At 44.4% G+C, this 24,391-nt stretch overlaps 1 protein-coding gene across 12 annotated transcripts in view; it reads left to right on the top strand.

The window, feature by feature from the left end:
* LOC134036861 (receptor-type tyrosine-protein phosphatase F) overlaps window positions 1-24,391 on the top strand; it is a 111,293-nt gene that overhangs the window by 49,141 nt on the left and 37,761 nt on the right. For 7 of the 12 annotated variants that reach the window (XM_062481996.1, XM_062482000.1, XM_062481999.1 and 4 more), the window contains exons 5-10: window positions 10,488-10,676; window positions 14,471-14,581; window positions 19,484-19,753; window positions 20,628-21,209; window positions 21,406-21,539; window positions 22,103-22,247. In XM_062481996.1, coding sequence (XP_062337980.1) covers window positions 10,488-10,676; window positions 14,471-14,581; window positions 19,484-19,753; window positions 20,628-21,209; window positions 21,406-21,539; window positions 22,103-22,247 — 1,431 coding nt within the window. Of the gene's footprint in view, window positions 1-10,487; window positions 10,677-11,807; window positions 11,826-14,470; window positions 14,582-19,483; window positions 19,754-20,627; window positions 21,210-21,405; window positions 21,540-22,102; window positions 22,248-24,391 lie in introns of all 12 variants that reach the window. The other 5 variants (XM_062481995.1, XM_062481994.1, XM_062481998.1 and 2 more) reach the window with 1 other exon arrangement.

The following is a 24,391-nucleotide window of genomic DNA, read 5'->3' on the forward strand; positions in this document are numbered from 1 at the left end:
TCTTTTTCTCTCACTCTCTTACCCTCCTCCATGCTGTCTCTTTTTCTCTTGTTGCCCGCCCCCCCCCATCCCTCCCTCCACACCCTGTCGTCTCTCTGTATGACTCCCTCCCCCATGCCAGACTGTGGTGTTAGCCACATCACCTGGAAGGAACCGCCAAGGCATGTTTTCACCCTCAGAGGCCCAGCACCATTTCACAGTCGTCCTTGAGTCACTCTGTAATTCTGTCACGCCGCAACGGCAAGGCTCTTTGTTCCTGCCGGTTCTCACGCCCTCTCACGATGGGGGAAGGTCACCCACCACCACTTGGAGCCCCAAAGTCAGCTCAACGGGTCTCCTCCTGAGTGTGTGTTTGTCTGTGTGTGTGTGTGTGTGTGTGTTTGTGTTGCCAAATGCGTACAACTCCGGAGCTGGAGCTGTGTAGACTGTCGTTTGCCATGCTCTTTGTTGTTTCTGTGTAACTGTGCTCGACCCGGGGTGGGGTGGCGTGGAGAGGTGGAGGGAGTGAGCACGGACGTCCGTGGGCTGCGTGCCGCGAGAATCTCTGATTTGGTACCACTGTAATGATAACACTGTCTGTAGGTCTGACCTGCATGAATGAATGATGATGCAGCAGAACCTGACCCTCTGGCACAGAAGGCAGAGATGGGTGTATCTGTATGGAGGGGTGCGTTCGCCTGTGTTGAGAATCGTTGGTATTGTATTGGTATTGCATGGTATTGCATAGGCAGTGTGATACTGTACACTGTACCTCTATCATGATTACCTTGGTGTTTACCTAGGCACCAACAATGGCCCCCCATTTGCAGCAAAGATGATCTATGGTGTCTTATCTTGGATGATGTTCAGGAGGCCTGGTAGTCTCGGTGCATTCCTCTGATAATCTCTTTGTGTCTCTACTCTGCTCCTTGTGCTATCTTCGAGGGAGCAGTGAATGACAGGCTGACTCGTCTCTAGACACAAGAATGTAATCTTAGGGCTGCACCCTTAAGCCTCACTACTACTTACTTCTTGTCTTGCATTTTAGATCATTCGTCAGCTTTTGAAGTTATCAACCAGCATATTAATGTAGATATCTTTGTAAAGACATTTTTGAGATTAGGAACTTTTGGGTCAAGGAAATAGAGATGGAAATCAATGCTTCTATGGGAAAACAATGAATCAATACTGTACACAGGAGCCCAAAAGGTTAGTTTTGAGGAAAAACAAGTTCCTGTATTATGGTCTATCTTTTTTTTCAATAGGACTGAATTGTCGACTTGGAAAAGAGCAATCAATTTGGAAAAATAAAGTAGTATACCATAAGAAATAAATAGAAAAAACGTCACCTTGTATTCAGTGTCAGTAAACAAATTACGGAACCACTGGTTTGGAAAGGGCTTTATATGCATTATGGTCCCATGGCTGGCGTGGATACAGAAAATTACTGCATTACAATGGGAGTAATAAATATGTCAGGAACCAGGCAAGTACGGACATCAACCTGACGGGATAAACAGCATAGAAACCTCATTGTGCCTCCTCCCAAGAATGAGAAACACTGTGGGTAGGCCTGCATCCGAATGATTTAATGCACCACACCTTTTTCCGACAACTTAATCCACAGTGTTCTCCAGCATTCAAATCATTCACAAAAAGCGAGGGATTGTAACTTCAGTACTTTTTCACCTCACTTTCTAATTCTTCTCCTAGATGTATTGGTGTCTGTAGTTTTCATTTTTTATTTTGTATTACTGGCTGTCGAGAGAGTTGAATCATTTTCAGATATACATATTTTTCCTCTCTGTGTTGAAGGTGTCCTGGGATGTTCATCTTTTATGCTTGTCTTCTATTTATAAAAAATTGCACTATACAGACACACAGTATCACACACACACTTTGGCACCTTACCATAGGTGTGATCTCCGACTGTTCCTAAACTCCAGTCTGATGGTCGATGTCACAAGTTTAATTTCTCCCACCATCTGCTGGCTGGAGGCCCAGCGTCGTAGATCATAACCATCCTGACAGATACAAACTGCATCTGTCTACCAACGCCTCTCCCAAGGACTCACGCAATATGGCAGGGCGGAATCACTCTCCTAGCCGGCCACCCAATCAGCATCCCCCTGCATCCCTGCCTAACCTTCAGGTGCTTGGCACCATGCAAGGGAGAGGACACGGCTGCTTTCTAGGCCAGGGCAAACGTGTCAACTCCATCTCCTGTACTCTATCTGCCTACGAGATTAGTATAAACCTCAGTTGGATCGAGACTTAGAGGTCATCTAATGTTCATATAGACCAGGCATTAGCCCTCTGGCAGCCTTGACCTAAATTACACCTGCATGTGCCAGTCAGTGTAGTTTGTGCTCCTGGTAAACAATATCTCCAAATACTAATATGTGTGGTAAATGCCGCAAGTGCTGATCATGTTGAAGGCCCCGGGGGATGCTGTACATCACGATGAGATAACCAAAACAAGGAACAAAGTAAATAGGGGCCTCGGATTCTAATGGGGAAATCATTGTTCTACTGGTCGAATATTTTATGGGGATGAACTGAATGAATCAGGCCTACATTTTATCAGCCGTCATAGCGTTTTTGTGTTTTCCTGGCTGGTAAGCATATGCTGTGAGTAAATTATTTAGTTTAGTTTATTATTGAAAATGTTGAGATGATAGTGTCAAAATAGCAGTATTCTACTTGATGAAGGTGTACAGTATGCTTCATTTATTCACATTCTATCCCTAACATCAGTCTGTCTAAAAGTGCTCTTTATTTTATGAGCGTCGAGGCTATTTGTGATTTGTGGATGTCAGTTTATTCCAGAGATATGCTTATAGTGCTCTGTTGCTATCAGGTAGAAGATGCAAGTGTCTTAAAAGTGTTTCAGATATTTCATTTAAGAACAGTCATCACATCATGTCGTATCAGATATTTTATTTGACTCTGAACCCTTGTCTAAACATCCTCTCCAGTACCGCCCAAGTTTTACCTCACAAATTTCAGACATTTACCATGTCAAAATATTTGACTGTGATATTGCAGTAATCCTCTTCACATTGCATATGTAAACCATACTTAATAAACGTAGTCCCTGTCTCCCTTCAGAGTTGGCACAGTAGACCTCTCAGGGCCTGATTAATTAGTTCCAAGGAAACACAGCTGACCTGCTGGCTGCCTGTTTAGCTACAGGTGAGGGGGGGGCGGTTCTCCTCCCCTCCCCCTCCTGAGTCTGTGGGCCAGTGAGCCAACGACTCCCCTGGCCCTGATAGCTATGGATGGATGGACCTGCAGTGTGTCAGGGGGCTCTAATACCCACGCTCAATGAGCTGGCTAATGGGAGTACCTCTTACCCTGACCCCCATCTTCCAACACCCACACAGTTATAGACCCTGGCTTACCCACTGGGCCATTGGGGAGAGGTGATGGGATAGCTGTACTGTAGCCTGGATTACTGCTTGACATTTTCAACATATTTTAAAGGCACTGGTCCATCTCTGGCTTTGGGACATTTTCTAAATGTTGAGAAAGAATTACCTCAAAGGTTATCACTGGTAATATCAGCTCTTGACAGGGTGATCTCCTCATTCTGACTAGGTTTGAACATGAGTTCTTCAAGTTGTGGTATTGAAATGAGTTTAATAAACAAGTATGCAGTGCACTGTGTTGACATCCGTATTCATTAAACTAGCTCTTTGTAAAGATTCAAAATGGATGACAGGTCATGCATGCGTATGCAAACTCCACCCATGTAATCAAAGTCGAAGCTGACTTGGTGACATTGATGTCGAGGATGTGTGTATTGTTCATTATTTCTAACTGAGAGAGTAAGTAAAGCCTGTCAAAGGAATGGAGCCAGTGAGGATTTAATTAAGCGAACCTGCCACGTTCCACTACACCCACTGCCTTTCTATGGACTCATAAAAGCCACCTCGATCTGCCGTAATTACTATAAACATGTCACAATAAAACACAGGCAATGATTAATTTGAATTGTGGAGAGGATCAATTAAGTCATTTATTTGCAAACCCCTCTGCTGCACTCTTCTGTTGAGTGATTCCATTAAGCGTCACATTTCAAAATTCTGGCCTGTGCTGTGCTACAGCGCTTGTTGTTCCCCCAAGGTGACTGGGTTGGTCAGCCTATCAGTGTAGATGCAGAGGACCACCTCTGGGCTGCTGTAATGGGTTGCGGGCTACGGTTATGTACTAACCGGTGTGCTTCGGTTATGTACTAACCGGTGTGCTGCAGCATAAATAACCGCCGCAGGCCCCTAGCAGGGCTGTTGATCAAACTGACGACAGTGGAAGCGGGATAGCAGAGAAGGAGAGGGAGAAGAGGAGGGAGGGGAATTCAGATGACTGTTATTGATTATGTGCCAGTTGGCGAATGGAAGTTAGGCTAAATATTCCGCTCATTGAGACCCCCAAAAAAAGTGTATTATTTCAAAGGTCATGGCATGCATTACACACCTCTTCTGCTGCAAATAGACTGGTATAAACAGCCCATACAGGGACGATAGAACCGGCAGCAGCTAATAGTTTGCTGCTTCTTGGGTGTCAGCCAGCCAGCTAGCTTGCCTTTGTTCTGGAAGAGGACTGTGGAGGGTGCGGGGGGCCGTGTCTGTGGTAGAGCTCGACTACACACAGGTGTGTTCACGTTCACGCCATGACCCTTCAGCAATATTTATGTTCCAGTCTCCCGTCTCCATAGAAACTCCATGGAACACCCAAGCCTTGAGATATCGCCTCGTGACACAGCCGTTACATGTTTTTCAGACCTGTTTCATTATGTTTTTATACTTTACTTACATAATTATCGATTATATGTTATTATTGAGGGACATTTTTAATTTACATGTTTAAATGTGCATGACCTTGTGTGAAAAAGGGTTTGTATCTTCAGTTTGTGAGGTTCATACAGACAAGTATTTATTCTATCTGAAAGCAAAATTTCAGCTAGATAATGTGCTTGGCCTTCTCACTGTTTCCCTCCCCTCCTCATGATGCCTCTAGACTTCTTTCAGTGTGATTCTGTTTGTCTTCATTTGATTACAACAGTATTACATCAATGCCATGATTCTCCATGCAGGCTCTTTGATGCTGAGAAGTGCGTGGATGTACCATCCCTGCTGAGGAGATCTCGGTGGGAACTCAGCCAAACACAATTTAATGGAGACTGGGAGGGCCCCAGTCAAATGGCTGTCATGGACAGCGACACGTGAAAAAACAACTCGCCTTTCAGCGGTTTGCAAGTCAAAAACACTGAGGCGGGCCTACGAATACCTGTTCGACCAGTAGCTATGCTCTGTAACGTCAGCTGAATGAGGTATCGGGTGCCTTATGATGTCACCTACAATACACAGTAGTAAAAGAAAAAATTTCGCAAGATGAAACCAATGACTTTGGTATGTGATTATACGGTTGAAAGTTCAACGGTATCAGTGGGAATAGAGTTGAACAACCATTTAGTCTCTTTTAACATCATCTAGCACAACATGTTCCACGTAGGCACTCCTCATAAACACTTATCAGTCTAAGAAATCTCCATATAGCACGCTTGCTTGTTTACAACACATTCTTCCTCCAGTACCTGCATTGCATTTCACTCCTGGCCTTGTTATGTTGTGTTTTGTTTTCTCGGTACAGCTACCTCCTGCTGCCTTCACACTCTTCTGTGTCTTCGAGAGATGCAAATGTCTGGCTTGTTGATGTTCTCGGCAAGAACAGCCTCAGGGCCAGACGCTTCATTTCCGCAGACGTCATGTCTGCGGTTCAGTGAGAGTTTGACTCCAGACCGGTCGGAACAAAGACTCGACTTTCATGCTTTATGGCAGTGTGTCACTCACACTGGTTGCACTGGCAGTTGAGAAATAAACAAGACGGAACTGTCTGAAAGGCATGGCATAGATTTGGTGACTCCTCAAAGAAGTGTTAACATGATGAAGGATCCCTAACAACTGGATTTAATTACTTTGATTCCCAAATCTTGGGTACTCACAGGCGCGTGCTCAGTACTTACATTTCATTTCGGCAAATTATTAAACGCCAGAAAAGTCCTTGCTTTGCCTCCTCAGAGGCAAATAAACATATTTCCCCTACATAAAAAGCACTGATGTATGGGTAAAAGGGTACATTTTTAGTGCAGTAATATTTCATGAGGCGAGTAGCTGTGTAGCTGCCGCTGGGGTCTCTCCGTTCTCTCTATCAAAGGAGACATCACCTTTAATTGTTGTCATCCATCACCTGTCAACAGGCACACATGGAGATCACAAGGCCTTCTATTTCTTCTCAGGAAACGAGTTGAGCATCGGGTTTAAAATCCAAGTCCCACAAAAACTCAATTGTTGTACTTAATTGTTTATGCTGGGATTTTAATACTGAATGAAATTAAGTGTTGGTCGGAGAAAAGCAAAGTACAGGGGGTTTTTGTGAATACGTATGCATTTCCAGTATTCCAGCATTCATGTTGTCTCATGAATAATCTTCTAGAGAGCCTGTCCTCAATTCATATTTCATGCGGCCAGTTTCTTTTTCTGAAACTGGCATGTTGCTGGACTTAGCACTTTGTTAAATATTCACCAGCACGTCTAACACTTGGTGCCACGTTCTAGCGAATAGAAGTGGGGAGGTTCTCAAAAATAGAAAATGAGTCAGATGAGGGTTCTGTACACCGTTACAGTGAACGATACAGCCGCACACGGGACCCCCGCCGAGCAGGGGCTCGGGGCTGGAGCGTTTGTCCCCACAGAGAGGAGTTTGTTTGGGGTGAGAATAACCGGGGCTGACGTTAGCGTGGATTGAGATCCCAGTGGGACAGGAGTACGAGGACGGGTCCCTTTCAGCGGGGTTCTGATTAGACCCGTCGCCCTGACTGCCACGCTCCACTCACACTGGTAATTGGAGCTGGCAGGAGGCTGGCACGCACCCCCCCCCCCCCCCCCATTCACCACCTCTTCCTTGTCCTCCATCCCCCACTGCCACTAAAATGTTCATGTTCATCATAAACCTTGCTGGATTCTTATTTTCTTGTTAGTACGGTAAGGCCGGGGACTCTTGGGTTCACCCCTCCCTGACGGGGGGATTTTTGATGAGAGGGGAGGGAATCAACCCGTTAATAGTATCGGACTCCGATTCTGAAATGTGCATACCGTTCCCTGTAACCTTGAGTGCTAAACAGTCGATTACATATCTTCTACATAGGTGGGTGTCTATGCTTGATCAGGGCACCGATCTCAAATGCTATGGAGTTGAACCATGACTAAAGCATACAAAACTCAGCCCCATTGGCTACGGTGACATTCCCAGAGCATGGAATACTGTACTGAAATAGAAGAAACAAAAGGACACAAAAATGCAATTTAAAAACTGTTCAAAACAGTATTTACAGAAAAACATGTTTTTATTATATTTCCAGTGTTCATCAGGTCCTCTTCCTTTACAAGGATTGTGATCCCCTTCTAGAGGGCGTGGGCCAGTCGGTGTGAATCCCTTTGGCTTCCACGGGGGAAGAGGGAATTCTCCCTCCTTTGTTAGCATAAGGAGGAAGATGCAAAATCTGGAAATCAGTGGGCTCATGAACTGTCCCCTAATTCAGCCCTGCAGTACCAGTAATACAGGGGCAGCAGTGTGTTGAATGAAAACATGATTTACTATTAATAATAATAACATTCCCCTCATTATCCACTCATGGCTTCTCCTGCAGGTGTTAGTTCCAACTGTGTATTAGTCCCCACCTCATTTGTGTGGAAGTTTTACTGTCTCCTTCCTGTTTTCTAGCTGTTTTTCCTGCACCTGAGCCCCCCCCCCAGCCACCAGGATTTAACAGCCTAACCATAAAAACAGATCATTCTCATGCCCCCTGTTCTCTACCAATTACTGTACCTCCATAAGCACTGCAAACAGGTTTATCTGCTCAGTTGCTCACACTGCAGTGAGTAAGTTTCCTAGTGTGTGATGCGCAGAAGCAGGAAGAACAATGGACCTATTCATTCCCCTCAATGTCAGTGCCCTAGCTTGTGTTTGCTGGCTGCAGGCATTGACCCAACCTGGTTGCCATTGGCCTTAATCCATAGACAATCCAGGTTGCTTTTATTGGGTTCTGTCTCAGGCAATTGAATTACAGTTGCACTTTACCAATAAAACAAGGTTCCATTGAATTACATGTTACAGGAACCATGAGCTACTTCTCAGTTGTATTAATACTAGACATACATCATAGTACACATCATATTGGCAAAAGTGATGGGAAGTTGAATTATAATGCTTCATTTGTGGACATTTAAGTCAAGACAAGAGAGACTCAACACCCCCCCTCCCACTGATCAGGGCCGCCAGCAGCAGCTCTTCTTCATTGGAGTTGTGGCTTGTCAGTCAGGTTTGTCTGCCACGCTCTCTAACTGCATGTTCCACCCCTGTCTGACCCAAGCAAGATGGCTGTCCAATTACTACAAAACCTATTGGAGACCTCCCATTGTTGGCAGGTGTTTTAGATTCATACCGGCATCTGTGGCAAAGGCACCCCTATCCATGATGAGCTGCCCAGCCGAGACCAACAAACAGAGTGAGACATTACACCTCTTTTTGTTTTGTTTTTCAGCTCAGTGTATTTCATCTTGGTAATGGAGCCCCTTCGTGACTCAGCATTTATAGCAGGTCTCTACTGTTTCCTAACGCGAGTTAAGGCCGAGGAGGCATTTCAATGATGATTGCCCTCAGACACGTAAGGGGCTTTTATGAGAGAAGCTTGGATATCTTGACAAACATAAGCACACATCATCTGAATTGATCTGAAAATATTGCAAAAAAAATGTCTCCCTCTCTCATCAAATTACAAAGACAAGAACAAAGGGTTGTCTACCCAGGATGGCAGGCGAGCAGTAAGTCCGTAATGGGTGATACAGCAGGAGCACGACAGACAAAGTTCTTAGTGCTTGGAAATGTGACAGCACAGGTGTCTATGAAAATAAGTAGACCTTGAGAATTTCTGGCGAATCTGAAGGTGGATTACCAGGACTTTTAAGTATCTTGATCTTCACAAAGCAGCACCCCTCTGTTCCGTTGTGTTTAGAACAGCATATAGATTGCATCGCACAGTGTGAATTTTGGTCTAAATAATTAAATCCAGCAACCCAGAAAGAAAAAAAACATATAAAGCCACATGCCATGTAGCCTACCCACTGGCTCTGATTTAACACCTAACCATTTGTAAATTCATGGACTCACTGAAGCTATGGTGCTGTGGGAGCTGTGTTTTGATAACTCCTTTTGAGGTTTTCTCTGCAAAACCAACATTTGTTTTTGTCTTGGAATCTTAGACAATTTTAAACTGTAGATCATGAATTAGATTTTCAGAGTTTCTCTGAGAGGTGTAATACATTGTGCACTTTCACTGTCAACGATTTCCCCAAGACAGAATCCATTAGATAGGAAGTTGTATTCCATTGTAGTGAGATGTCCTACATATTCACTGAATCTGTTCTCTATCCAACACCCAGCTGTCACAGTGGATGTGTGGTGCAGGAGAAACTGTGGTCGTATCACCTCAGAGATAAGAGGCCTAGTAGGATTCAGAGAGGTACATCTGAACATGAAACAATCTGGGCCTCTGTCCAAACCTGTGGGTGAGAGTCTGAACCAGAGGAGCACTAAGGAGAGCATTTCCCGTGCATGTTGGCTTGTTTTATTAAAGACCCTCTCTCGTCTTACTTCATGTTTGCACTACTTCATGGAATACCTCTTCGTTCTGCACATCATTTTATGAACTCATTTGACTCTGGGGGTTGTTTAGCTTTAAAATTCCAACACTCATTGTTGGTTGTTAAACTTTTTTAGACAACCATTTTATAGCTGAATTTGAACCTTGGGTTAAGTATGCATCTGGGGAGCCCAGCAGTAGGAGGAGGGTAATGTTATAAACCTCATGTCTGTTTAGCACAGCCTATCATACCTTAAACTGGGACAACAGCCAGACATCTCAAGGGGATTTGGGTTTTCAGATGTAAATTAAAGCTGGTCCCTTGACAATAGAAAAGGCTAGTGTATCAGACTCATAAATGAGATAAATCATCACCTTCCAATAAATAACAATCACAGTGCTGCACAGGTATGTTGCTATAGATATTATATCGAGTTGGATTTTCATACAAGTTAATATTGCTTGGAATGTCCAGGGCAGCCCAAGTAGCCTCTGCCCAAATGACTGTCTCTTCTACTCACGCCTTCCAAACTCACAACTATGTCAGATAATCCATGCAATCATAATCAAGCACTGTGTTTTAGTTCAAATTTTCAGCCCAAATCAATAGCCACAGTGAATCAATGCCTATGGGGTCTAGATATTCTTTTTGAATATACTGGTTACAGGAATTGACAAGGTCGCGCAATACTTTGCTGTTCTTTCACCATATCCCACCTTGTCCTTGGTATAACAGTGTCGTACATATTTTGGAACAATGCTTGATTTGTGGGGGGATTAAATGAATGTCTTCCTTTCTGTTTTCCAGAGAACCAGATTCCTCATGGTTTCCCCACCATAGACATGGGTCCCCAGCTGAAGGTGGTGGAGAAGACTCGTACAGCCACCATGCTGTGTGCGGCCAGTGGCAACCCTGACCCAGAGATCTCCTGGTTCAAAGACTTCCTGCCTGTGGATATAAACAGCAGCAATGGACGCATCAAGCAGCTTCGCTCAGGTATAGTGTTATATACATTGCTTAATATACAATATATGTAGTATATTATATATATACATTATAACATATTGGTTCTGAGAAAAAATCCCAATCAAATTTGCATACAACACATGTCAAAATGAATTGCTCAAAAAAGTATATCAGATGCGATTTTCTACCGTCTGTATGCTAATTGACCTTTGCGAAAATGAATTTGTGACCCCCCACAGTGCAGAAAGCAAATCATCTCTGTGCCCTTTACTTCAAATGAGCCTTAAGCTCTTCTTAAACATGCACTGGGCCTAGAGTAATTCCAGCCTATGCTGCATTAGCAAGGATCCAGTCTGGCAAAAAATAATCGATGAGGGTATGTGTTCATGACGCTGGCACACTTGATAAATAAACAGCTCAAGCCTGACCCTGGATCAGATGGAAAAGCGTGAGTCAGAATGATTAGTGGCTTTTGACCGAGTTCAAATCTTTTCCTCCTATAAATCCACCTCATTTTGGAAGGGTCCTCAGTTCAGTGTGTAAGGCTTCACTCCAAGTCCAAGGTTTAAGATTAAAGATGGGAGTCCATCTACAAACTCCTGTTAGAACTGAGAGTCGGTGTTAGAAGTGGGTCACTGGAACAAGTTTGCTGTCCAAGTTTTTATACTGGAGTCTGCAAACTCTGGACTGGAATCACTGCCTATGCTGGCCAGTAACCAAAGTATAAGTAATAATCGGTCTTGATAACCATTTTCACAGTACCTCTTGTCTCTCAATATTTGGACATATTGGACGAGGATCTGCACATGACCTCACATCAACCCAGAATCCTGAAACACATCATTTTGCTTCCACTACTCAAGGCATCAAATAGAATGAGCGACATTTCTTTGTTTAATTTTTCCCACACAGCTATAACCAATCAGTTTCCTAAATGTAATGCTGATCCTTGTCTTTACATCATCATAACATCTTAAATAAACAACTCTCATATATAACATATACAGTAGCTTTCTAACCACTTGACTAACCCTTAGTATTCTTACATACACTTCAGTATATATAAAATCTGTGAATACTGTCATCCGTTTTCCTTATCCTTTCACTCTCTTACTAACGAATTTCTCCAAACTTGTTTGCTTTCAAATTACCTTCACCTAGGGGGTACACCAATTAGAGGTAAGGATGATAAAGTGTGCTGAAAAATGTCACCTCACATCATCTCCTGTCAACGTCAGTCTCCTTCCACCTCACCAGCGCCATTCCCGTTCACTTGGCCCTGACCCCCCCCCCTCGTCCTCGTCCTCTTGCCCATGCTCTGTGTGCTGTGTCTCCCCTTTCACAAACAAATGATCACCAACCCTGATGTTAGTTTCTGGGTAAATGGACCTAGAACAGGCAGTCAATGGGGTTGTCTTGTAAATGAGCTTCTTCATGACTTTTTGGCCCTGGACTGGAAATGAACCCAGACATTGTTAACCCCAGGAGGCAAACATCCTTTCCCAACTTCTGCTCTTACCTTACTAAGAAATAAGGTGGGTCATTAGGGGCTGTAATTTAAAGGCCACTGTTGCAACAAAATAATCAAAATCTCTGTTATGCAGTCCCACTAAAATTTCCATAACATGATTTGCATACAGGCTATGTAGCGTCGACCCTGTCATAGGGAATGGAAGTCTAGCTGAGATTGTTAAGATGGAAACTTCAACCTCTTTTTAATGGAAATCATGCCTCTTTCCCTGAGTCGAGGTAGGATTTTAGTTGAGCTACAGTGAAGGAAAGGTGGACATATAAAGAAAACTAAATACAGGGGAGTTTCCTGTTCCCTTGATAAACATAGCCAGTCTCTGCCCTTCAATATTCTGCAAAGTATTATTTAGAATTTATTTTGCAAGTAAATTGCAAAATTTCACATTCCTGCAGATTCTCCTGTGTACCGGCGAGGTAAAACAGTCACCTTGTGAAATGGAAGTTGTTGTCTATATTGATACTTCTCTGATATCCATGCAGCAGAATCTTCCTGGTTCCCACCTCAGGTGGTTCTGCTATGCATTCATCCCTTTAGAACGGTGCAGATTGACAGATTGGTGACATTACGCATTAGTATGCAGGTGCATGCTGACGCTGAATCAGTCCGAGATGAGCCGGGCGTGCGGAGCTAGCGTCTTTGCTGGATCTGTTGTCGTAAGATCTGAAGTGATATTATCTGATGTCACGGCCCCTCCTTCCTTCCTTGTCTCTGACACCAAGACCTCATCTTGCTCAGAGTCTTTGGTTGGTGCTGAATCTGTTTGTTACATCCATCTCATATTGCATATCTGGTTTACAAAATGTACCCTGACATCCTCGTATCAATGCCTGTCAACCTTTGGAAATGCATGATGTTGAGTTATTACTCCACGTGTTGCTTGTAGCAAACTGGTAGATAACTTATTTTATTTGATATGATCACAACGTGTCATAGGTTGTCTACTGTGCACACAATAAGTGTTTGTTTAAAATTTCGCTTTGTTTGGGGGTTTTCAGGTAAGTCTGTAAAATGTCACTGTCAGAAAGGCACTAAGGCTGCTGGTAGCACTTGTGTTAATTCTCCATTTTGCTCAAATATTTATTGGTACCGAAGCCAGTCCACTATTCCAATTTTAGCAGAGGCAGGAAATCCTTGCAACTAAGTACACTGTACTATATCACTGTGAATGTGATAAAAACATATATTCGGAGCTTTTCTTGTTTTTGTAAGGAACAAGATGTTAGTCTTTAAAAAAAATGTCTACTGTCGATTGTGACTGGGAATGGAACCCTTTCTCTCATTGGGGCATCTTTGAGAAATGGTTAGCCAGTAATGGAAGTACTTATCGATCTTAGCACTTTATGTGTACTTAATTAAGACCTGATGACCAATACCTGCATTGGCAGTTGTTTCTATTCAAATGCAAGGCCATTAAACTAAGATTGAGGAAGTGATTTGAGTGACTAGTCAGCCACCTGCCTCACTCAAACTTTGCCAGGCTCTTAAAAGGAAAAGAGTAACACGGACAAATGTTTTTATGGTGTTTGTGCTTTTTGTTCTGTTGGTTGTTTTCATAGTCAGGGGGCAGACACAGCTGTGGTGGTTATGATGTCTTGTTGAGGTGATTAATTGACCCCATGTCATGGGCTTGACATGAGTGTCTCGCCAGCTCTTTTCATTGACACAGCCAGGCAAAATATGTTGATTTGTGGACACTATAAACCTGCAAAATCAGCCAAATGCTTGTGTTGTGGTAGGCATATTCCAGATAACTCAAAGTCATTATTTATAGCAATTAATCATAAAAGTGTTGTGGGCTATTTGGCTTCAGGCTTTCTCCTCTACTGTAGGATTCAACATGGCTAGCTAATATTGCATGTTAACTAGGGGTGTAACGATACACTCAGCTCACGATACAATACGTATCACAATACTGGGTGTATGATACAATACGTATCACAATATTTTGAACAACATTTTTTATGAAACTGAAATTCAATTAACAGATTTATTTCCAAAACATTAAACATTTTCAATAATTGTCTTTGTTATACGTACAATTTAGTTAACTCAGTTCAAGCGATTTCTGTGAATGCAATGAATGCACGCATGACACACGAGCAGAGTAGGTAGCGCACAGCTCAACCAATAGGTTCAAACGGACGTCATATTGTAAAAATATTGCCATAACTCTACGATACATATTGTAAACATTTTGTATTGCGATATATTGTTCCACGATATATTGTTACACCCCTAATGTTAACTCCACCCTGTGACCCTTATGCTGACCTGGTAAACTGCTCCTCCACAGGCGCCCTGCAGATTGAGAACAGTGAGGAGATGGACCAGGGGAAGTACGAGTGTGTTGCCATGAACAGCGCCGGCACCCGCTACTCCGCACCTGCCAATCTCTACGTTCGAGGTAAGATTGTGTGCTTGTTTGCTGACACTAAACAACACTGTTGCCCCCTGCAGCGCTGAATCACAGGTGTCCCCCGCCCCACAGGAAGTCTCTTCACCTCACCTTTGTGTTTATCCACTCTACAATATACTCTCTGCTTCATTATCTTGACAGTATGAATTTCAGCATTGCTGTCTAAATGTCACCTCCACCCGGCCCTGACCCTGACACTCCTTCTATACCAGATTCATCAACTAGGCTAACCTCACCCTCCTGTCTCTCTGCCAGCTCCCCCAGGTGATGCCTCTGTGAAAACAGCTGCATCGAAACTGTTACCTCTGACAGTAAAAACATGCCAGAGGTTTCTGTTTTGACTGTAGTGAAGGGTTTTGTTTTTTTCCTTCTGAAGCATGTAGTGTCTGGAGGTAATGAGCCGATGGAGAGGACAGAGTTGTGTCACTGATGCTCGGCCTGGCTATAAGGTTGATTCTCAGTCAGCCAGGAAATATGCTACTGGGACTGTTTGGTGTCCATCAAAACGCAGACCTGGTGGAGGAATGGATAGGATGCATCTTCTCTTAGTGAGCATCTATTTTGAGTAGAATTTGAGTGACATTGAAATGTCATGAGGCTGAACTCCTTTTGTCGTAGGGCAAAGACTTGAGGTATTTCTTCTCATTCAGGTAGGTAATTACAATCCTAGTGTGGCTTGGCGCCATCATGGCCTCACGCAAGTCTGTAACACGGCCCATGAGCTGTCAGCCAAAGGTCCAAACAGTCTCTAACTCATCCCCCAGCAATGCCTTTGGAAAGATAGGAGCCAAGCCAAGCGTAACCTTTTTAAAAGTGCACTTGTCTAGGAGACAGAACAAAGGCACATAGTGTAGGCTTTTCACTTTGACTTTGTTACAAGTCCTGAAATAAGGGAATCTAGGCTGAGGATTTGTCACTCTGAGAGTTGGAAGAATAGTTTAAAGCTCCCATCTTCCAACAATATAGATTGATATCTTATATGTTGCTGTGTGTTTTTAGTTGTAATTTAAGGGAATTGTTCTTTCTCAAGATCAGGTTGCTGGACATAACATGTTTTTATAGAAACTAACAAAGTCCCTGGACACCCATAAAACTTTTATCATATAATGACATTCATTATATATGCTCGGTTGTAGAGGTGAATGGAAGAAAAAAGCAAAATGTTGCGAATTTAATATCTGATGACTAGACCATGGAGTTCTGACAGGCCCTTATCAGATGTTTTTTCTTGTCTGTGTTTTTGTCTGTATATAATGTGGAATGATTTATACCTTGCCAGAATATCTGTTTCAATACTTCTTCACAGTAATACAGACATTCAAGCTACCACTGTTCCGACATTTGAGAACCACCGGAGAATGATATTTCATCCGCTCACATTTCTGTGTGTGGGTGGTGAAGGGAGAGACGCTGCTCATGGATTCGTTTTTTTTTTTTTTTTCTGTTTGTTTGTATTTATTATTTTCTCTGCTCCTCATCTATTGCGTGTGTGAGCGTGCTGTTGGTCTGTTACTGTGACCCTCTCTGAAGGAGGACTCCATCACCGTGGGGAGAGTCACACCCGGCGTGTGATTTTGTGTGAGAGCTCATTTGTCAAGTGCTTATCCCGCAATCGAGAGATGTCAGCCTCTAGCTGTCTGCACTCCTTCATGTATCCATGTGACTTGTCAACATGTCGCAGAGGATGGAGTGGGAAAGGCTGGCTTCCATTTTACGTGTTTTCATCACATTCTGTGTGTGTGTGTTTGTCTGTTCCTTGTCTATAACCTCCACTGTACTTTTGCTGAATTTAGAGGTACAACACCCTTCGTTTTCACTATGTTTGTCTTTCTCTCCATTTTGTCTCTCAATTCCATTGCATTCGTCCATCAAAACAATTCATCTGCACAACTCAGGCCAAAGGGAAGGTTGGTCATTTTCTTATCATTATGCCACATCACTGTCAAACCAGCTCTTCAACAACCTACTTTGGAGATCCGGAGTTCCAGAAAGAGATGTGCTGTACTCCACCCTTACCCTGTCCTGTGATTGTTTTGTTGCTTTTATTATTTCAACCGACTTGCATGCTTCCATCACTCATGCTTGCATCCTTCCTAACCCTGTTCAGCAGCATGCCATTGTGTTCACAAGTCTGCCCCTCCCTCTGCTCGCACCTTATGTAGCCTTCTTCCTACGTTTGAAATCACTCACATATGTACAATATCTTGTAGATACTGCCTTTCCCTTCAACGTAGCCTGTACGGCAGCTACTGTGTGGTGCAATAGATTACTCAAGCATTCAAGTAGCAACAGGAGTCTCCCTGTTGAGAGACACGGGTACAAGAGCTGCCAATGCCAATCACATGGGGTTATGTCCGTTTTACCTCTGTGGCCCTCCTCCGGCTTGAGACTGGGGGAGGTGATAATGAAACATGGAGGAAAAACAGGTGCTTATTTAGCATGTTACAGTATGTGGCAGTACGAAACCCCACAGTCTCAATGCCTTGTCCTATGCGGTACCAAGGTCCCATTTTGATATTACCTGTACCACAACAATTGTTCTTGTCATTGGTATTGTGTCAGCAGTGGATGATGAGCTATCATGCTAGACCAGAGCTGTTTCCAAACAGACCCCAAACTTGCAAACCACGCCAGTGTTATCTTGTATATTGATTGGCCGAACAAGTTTCACTTTCCTCTGACACTTAGTCAAGACAGAGACGTGTACAGGTATCCAGCCAGCAGGCAGGCAGGCAAAGGAGAGATACTCTGTGGTTTTGATAGAGTCCTGAAGCCGTCTCTCCCAAGCTCTCAACGGGAGGCGAATATCCAGGGGAATCGATAGCTATTACCTGCCCTCTAGTCAATTTGTTCCACAGCTTTTCTCCAAACTAACCGCATACACTGAATTATTCACAACATTAAGTGTTCTAATACACAGACCCATTGACGGGCAGCTCTTTGTATTGTTAAGCTTTTGAAACCCTGAGAGACTGTGTTTGTGAGCATTAAGAACATTAAGGCCTGGCCTGTTTCCCTCAAAAGTATAGTTTTTTATAGGTAATGTACACTTCAGTTAATGCCCCATTAGTTAGAAAATGTTCACAGTGAAAGTTTATCTGAGAGGGAGTCAGTCTGAGAGGGTATCTTATGCAGTCTAGCCCCCAACTCAGCCTGGCCGATTCATCTTGATTTCTATGTCTCCCATCTCCCCAATGCACGCTGCCTATGCTTGAGAATATATACCCATTTCCAGCACATAACTGAATTCTCCTGACTGTTTTTGTGTTTTTGCAAGTGAAAGTGTGACCCATAGTCTGTACCTGTAAACCTTGTAATCATTGCTGTTATCCTTCTGGACCATTTGCTCTGCCGCCACATTCTGCATCTTCTTACTGTAGTACTCCGCCTTTGTTGACTCAACACTCCCCAGCTATTATAGCTGGTGTGATGCTGTATGAACGAGATTCTGGAGATAGTTGTATATTGCCATCCTATAAGATGCTTTTTGAAATGTAGATTGAGAACTGAACTAGAATATATTTACTACAGTAAATATAAAATGACTAAATGTAAAAAATGGCTAGTATACTGTGATTTATGTATTTCAACAAGTCTATTGTTACCTGTCTCTTGGGAGTTGTATTCACTACACACTAAATAATCATGTTATTTCCATATTCACTACTCATGCATTGTTTTCTTTTTTTCTCATGACATCCAAAACTGTCATTGCATCGAACAACAGATTTTTACCCTAATGTGTACATACAATCCTTTGGCATGGGGAGATTCACTAGTGAGAGCCAGGTTTCCCTAATTATAGGGCTGTTCAGAAACCCTGTCTTTCCCTGACTTGAATCTCAAAAGGTGCTTCTGTGTTTTTTCCATTCCACCACATAATGAGGGGAGTAACAAGCATAGCTGTAACGATGTTCCGGTTCAAATTAGAAAGGAGAGAGAGGGAGAAGAGAAAAAGAAAAGTCACATTTGAAAATCCATTTTCATGGGGACCGGTGCAAAAAAGCAATTACAGACCAAGTCATTTTTTCCCAGGGAGACACTGAGACGCTGTAGTGCATTAGGGGAAACAAGCTGTAAAAATTCTGGGGGATAGTTTCATGCCATAGTGTTTTGAATACATACAGTATGACCAGTGACTGTGATAGTAGGGTACTCATGATTAAACTGAAACAGGGGTTTTGTCTAGCTTGCTGGCTCTCCACAAGCAATGTTAAAGAAACCAAAGAAAGGCCCGTTCTGTTCTTAGATTCAATGCATGGCATCTAAATGAAGGGCTGTAACTGACGGCTGTCAGGACATGTATTTCATCTGCATGTAAAGTTACAGTTTGGTTTAAAAATCTAAGTGGATACATCTGGCTTTTGTTTTTTTTTGTTTTTTTAATTCTCTTCATTTTATTTTATTATTGTTGTTTTTTTCTTGACAAGTTTCTATGTAAATGTTGCCTGCCTGTTTATTCAGAGGCAGCTATTTAGTATTGCATTCAGCCTCTGCATCGATGGTACCCTATTCCCCAGCCCTCAATGAGCCCTTCTTGTCTCCATGGGAACCTCTTTTTAATGTCAGCCTATCTGCATATCAGAGCTGTGAAAAGTGAGGGAGAGAGAAAGACAGGCCAAGCATAAGAGAAACAGGGAGAGTAGGAATCAAACAATGGCGTTTCCACAGGGTCTTTCCCACTGTCAGAATGATGCAAGTCTGATCAAAAAGTTCTTTTCTGGTCAAGGGCAAAACACGTCTCCCGTAGAAAGTTAACGTTCTTATGTAATGCTAACACACACAGACCGATGCTCTATCTGTTGTGAGTAAACCATGTACAGCACGATACTCTAAGGTATATATCCAAATACAGAGCGGCTCACTCTCTCCCCTCTCCCTTTCCCCCAGTGCGCCGCGTCCCCCCCCGCTTCTCCATCCCCCCCACCAACCACGAGGTGATGCCGGGCGGGAGCGTCAACCTGACCTGCGTGGCGGTGGGCTCCCCCATGCCCTACGTCAAGTGGATGATGGGCCAGGTGGAGCTGACCAAGGAGGAGGAGATGCCCGTGGGACGCAACGTGTTGGAGGTCACCATCATCCGAGAGTCAGCCAACTACACCTGCGTGGCCATATCCTCCCTGGGCATGATCGAGGCCACCGCACAGGTCACAGTCAAAGGTAAGAGGTCGCAAGGTCTGAAAGTTGTGTGGATGGGTGGGTCGTTGGGTGGGTTCGGTTATTAGATTTTTTTTGGTTTACGTTTTCGTCATTTTGTGCCCTGCTCGTTTGAATATGCGGACCATCCTCAGTACTTGTGCTAGCATTATCAGAAACATGCTCAGAAGCATGTTTCAAAATAGTCTTTTGATTGTGAAGTATTTAGCTATAGGAGGGACCTTCTGAATGTAATTGTGGGTATTGGGACTGAAAATGAGAGGCTTTGGGAGCACTCAAGATTATTCTGGCTGTGAGTGTGTATCCAAACCAGATGTCTAGACTGGTATGTGTGTGTGTGTGTGTGCTGTTTGAGTGTGTGTGTGCTGTCTGCCTGCCTGCCCAGCCTCTGTTATCTGCCGTTGTCTGTATTGATCCCACTTCGCACTTAGCCGATCAATACTGAGAATGTCACAGTCATTTATATGGACTGCTGCTATGCAGACAGACTTAAAGACACAATAGACGGCCTCTCCTTTTTGTTGTTCTTCATCAGTTTCTATGAATAGAAGTGAGCTCTGCAATCTTCTTCTGTTGTCAATGATGGCTTAGTATGTCTGGACATACTAAGCCACTATCATTCGAAATGATAGTGTCAAAATGTTCATCGACAATATACTTTTAGTATTAGTTTCTCTGTGATTTAAAAAATGCTCTGTGATTATTAACTATGTCACCACAAGACAACACAGTGGAGTTTTCAGGAATGACACATCCTTCTGTTCCGTAAAGGAGCTAGAACAGCACAGACCTAACAGTAGTTTTTATCATCTTAGGTGTATGTCACACGTGTATCATTCTATTTTGTGCACCTCAACATCTCTCTTCCTACCCTCAGCCCTGCCCAAACCCCCTGCCTCGCTCATCGTCACGGAGACCACCGCCACCAGCGTGACGCTGACGTGGGATTCGGGGAACCCGGAACCCGTGTCCTATTACATGATCCAGTACCGTGCGAAGGTGTCCGACACGGGTTTCCAGGAAGTAGACGGCGTGGCCACCACGCGCTACAGCATCGGCGGCCTCAGCCCCTACTCCGAGTACGAGTTCCGCGTCATGGCCGTCAACAACATAGGCCGCGGGCCGCCCAGTGACCCTGTGGAGACTCGCACGGGCGAGCAGGCGCCCTCCTCGCCCCCGCTGGCCGTGCAGGCCCGCATGCTGAGCGCCAGCACCATGCTGGTGCAGTGGGAGCCTCCGGAGGAGCCCAACGGCCAGATCCGGGGTTACCGGGTGTACTACACCTCGGACATGGACGCCCCGCTCAGCGCCTGGCAGAAGCACAACACGGACGACAGCAGGCTGACCACCATCTCCAGCCTGACCACGGACATCACCTACAGCCTGCGCGTCCTGGGCTTCACCTCCGTGGGGGACGGGCCGCCCTCCGACGTGCTGCAGGTCAAAACCCAGCAGGGAGGTGAGGGAAACGCACAGTGTGTGTGTGTGTGTGCGCGCGTACTGGCTTAAATATGATTGTTATTCTCTTGAGTTCTGCACGGCCAGCCCTCTCTAAATCAACGTATTGTTAATGACAGTGTAATGCAAGCGTCTTTCCTTTCTCTGGCAACATCCATGGTTTATGGCCTTGTGTCTCTCTATCCCCGCGTGTCCAGTTCCTGCCCAGCCGTCGAGCTTCGAGGCAGAGGCCGAGCTGGACACACGCATCATGCTCACATGGCTGTGGCCGGTCCAGGACTCGATCACCAAGTATGAGCTGCAGTACTGGGAGGCTGACTCTGCCAACAAGGTAGGTCATGTGAGCCTTGGAGTCCTTCTTTCTGTGTCTCTCTCTCACTTGTCTGTGTCTTTACCTTTCACACAAACACAGAGGGAGTTTGAAGTGGCAGACAGATGAATTGCGCTTTTTACCGAGCTATTTTACGATGCAATATCAAGGAATGGGGTGTTCGGGGTTGGAGTCACGGCTGCAGTATTAGAAATACAGCCTCTTGTGTGGCTGGAGATAAAGATTTGGCCTATATTGACGGGCAGCGCAATTATCCTGGACTGCTCCTCAATGTCAATCCCTGTAATAACCTGCTTGGTCTCTATCGGGAAGAAAAACTCAGACAATCAATATGCAATGAGAAAAATGTTGCCTTGCACAAATGTGTGTTTAATACCTGTTTAATCTAAGTGTGTATGCCTACACTCAACTTAACGGCGTCCTCTTTTTTTTCCAAGACCAATATTTTGTGTCTCCAAACATGTTCCACAATTTCACAACACTATCATCAGGTTGGAATGAAGACCATGCAGTCTAAGACGGGTCTCGTCTGCTTGGATAACGAGTGTTCCAACCTCTTGTAGATCCACGTGACCTTCAACCCAGCTGGCTCCTATGCGGTGGAGGGCCTGAAGCCTGACACCCTGTACCGCTTCTCCCTGGCAGCCCGCTCTGAGATGGGCCTGGGGGTCTACACCCAGCCCATAGAGGCCCGCACAGCCCAGTCCAGTAAGTCTCTCTCTCTCTCTCTCGTTTTCCTCCTCTACAACTAACAGCTCAAAGACTATGTTTAGGTTGCCCATAACTGACAGATACACAGTCAGAAGAGGTTCTTCCAGGTTAGACTTGGGGTAAGGTATGCCCCAGAAGCTTGGGGTAAGGTATGCCCCAGAAGCTTGGGGTAAAGTATGCCCCAGAAGCTTGGGGTAAGGTATGCCCCAGAAGCTTGGGGTAAGGTATGCCCCAGAAGCTTGGGGTAAGGTATGCCCCAGAAGCTTGGGGTAAGGTATGCCCCAGAAGCTTGGGGTAAGGTATGCCCCAGAAGCTTGGGGTAAGGTATGCCCCAGAAGCTTGGGGTAAGTTATGCCCCAGAAGCGTCCACCTCAGGTCTGGTTCACTCAGCCAAGACAGCCTCTCCTTCCCTCACTTTGCCTCCCAAAGCCTCTTCCTCTCCTTCTGCCTGACTGCTCTCTCATTCTGCCCCTCGAGGGCTGAAGGCAACAAGTAGCCCAAGGTACAGTAGGTTCAGTGTGTCCCTCCCTGCATCAAGAAACTCTTTTCTAGTCATTTCTAATTTGGCAATGAGTATTTTCTGTGTTATTACGAGTTTTATTTGTATATCTGTTTTATATATGATATACTTTTTCTCTCTCTAAAAGCCAGAGCAATGAACCGAGTATGTCTCTATTACCCCCCCCCCCCCCCACCCTGCCCTCAGAGCTAGCTACTCCTCACAATGTAATGTGGCTGTGCTATAAAGCTCAGCGAGACCCAGCTTTCTCTCACACAAACAACACACTCGTCTAGACAGAAGAATCAACAGTCGTGTCACAAAGGATAGATGGAAGAGCTCCATCCTCACGCCCCTCTCTCTAGTCCCCCTATTTCACTTCATCTCAGAACATGTCTATTTCTCTTCCTCCTCTCAGAGAGCTTTGATCTCACAGCCGTTCTGTCAGGACCTATACCTGCTGCTGTTTTGATGCAGCTCCAGAACGGTTTCACTTTATTTATTTATTATGTGGCCTCAGCAACTCCTTTTTGTCAAACCTTTGTAGTTTTTCCCTCCTCTCTGCTTTTGACGGATTGGGGACCACCTGGTGAGACACACTTCAAATTTAGCCCCGTCTCATTTTTGGGTGTGGGGGTGTTTTTATGTCACACCGCCCCTGCAATTCAGTTTCAGGTCCCAAAGAAAATACTTTTAGATAGAAATATTTTGTGTTGTTCATTACTCTGGTTATTTAGAAAGGCACACAGAGAGGCATGCTACTATGAGAGAACTCCCAGCTCTTGGTTTGGCCCACTCTCATTCCTACCCCTCACCCCTTTGAAGCTTTTTTTCTTTGTAGTTGCATCAAAGTTTCTTCAAGGTATGAGTAGCCGCATGCAGGGAATGAACATGTTTGTGTTTGATGCTTGGTATTGAATTATATATATTTTTTTAAGTTGAATCCCATTTAAATGTAATTTTTTTCCCCTGGACTGCAGAGATTTGGTCAAGTTATCGATCAAAGTTTTGAATGAAAATTTGCAGTAAACTACTTAACTAGACTGCTCAGACATCTAAAACCCTAATTACATTTCCTCTCCCAATTCACGAAACACTGCCCAGCAATAACATTTTGAATGCCTTGTTGCTAAACCATTTTTAAAAGACTGAGCAGCAGCGGTGAGTAAGCGTGCGTGTGCGTTTGTGAGAAACTCTGTATCTGAGCCGTCAGGCTCAGCAGCACCTGGCAAACGCCAGCGGCCGTTATCAGTCTCGGGGCATCTGCGTCAACGTGTGAACACAAGTTAACACGCTCACGCCCTGGTTCTCACATTCACACACCTATGGCCTTTTTATCACTCAGGCTGCATGCACTCACATACAGGAACAGAGAGGAAACAGACAGTGTAGCTGCTCACAGACCCCAGTCAGCTCCACTGTCTGCTTATTAAGAACAGAGGTGTGTACAGTAGTGACACAGTCTGTTTTAACGGCACCTGACAGTCACATTAAGCATTTGTGTGTACCAGAAACGCATAAAACCGGTCCTAGATCACCTCGCCGCTAAGTGTTTTATATAACATGACTATATTCGTGACACAAATCTCGCAGTTCAGAGGCTGCACCCCCCCCCTCCCCTGCTTGTGTTTTTGTGTTTTTA

Source organism: Osmerus eperlanus, chromosome 16, assembly GCF_963692335.1.
Source record: "Osmerus eperlanus chromosome 16, fOsmEpe2.1, whole genome shotgun sequence".
NCBI classification, from domain to species: Eukaryota; Metazoa; Chordata; class Actinopteri; order Osmeriformes; family Osmeridae; genus Osmerus; species Osmerus eperlanus.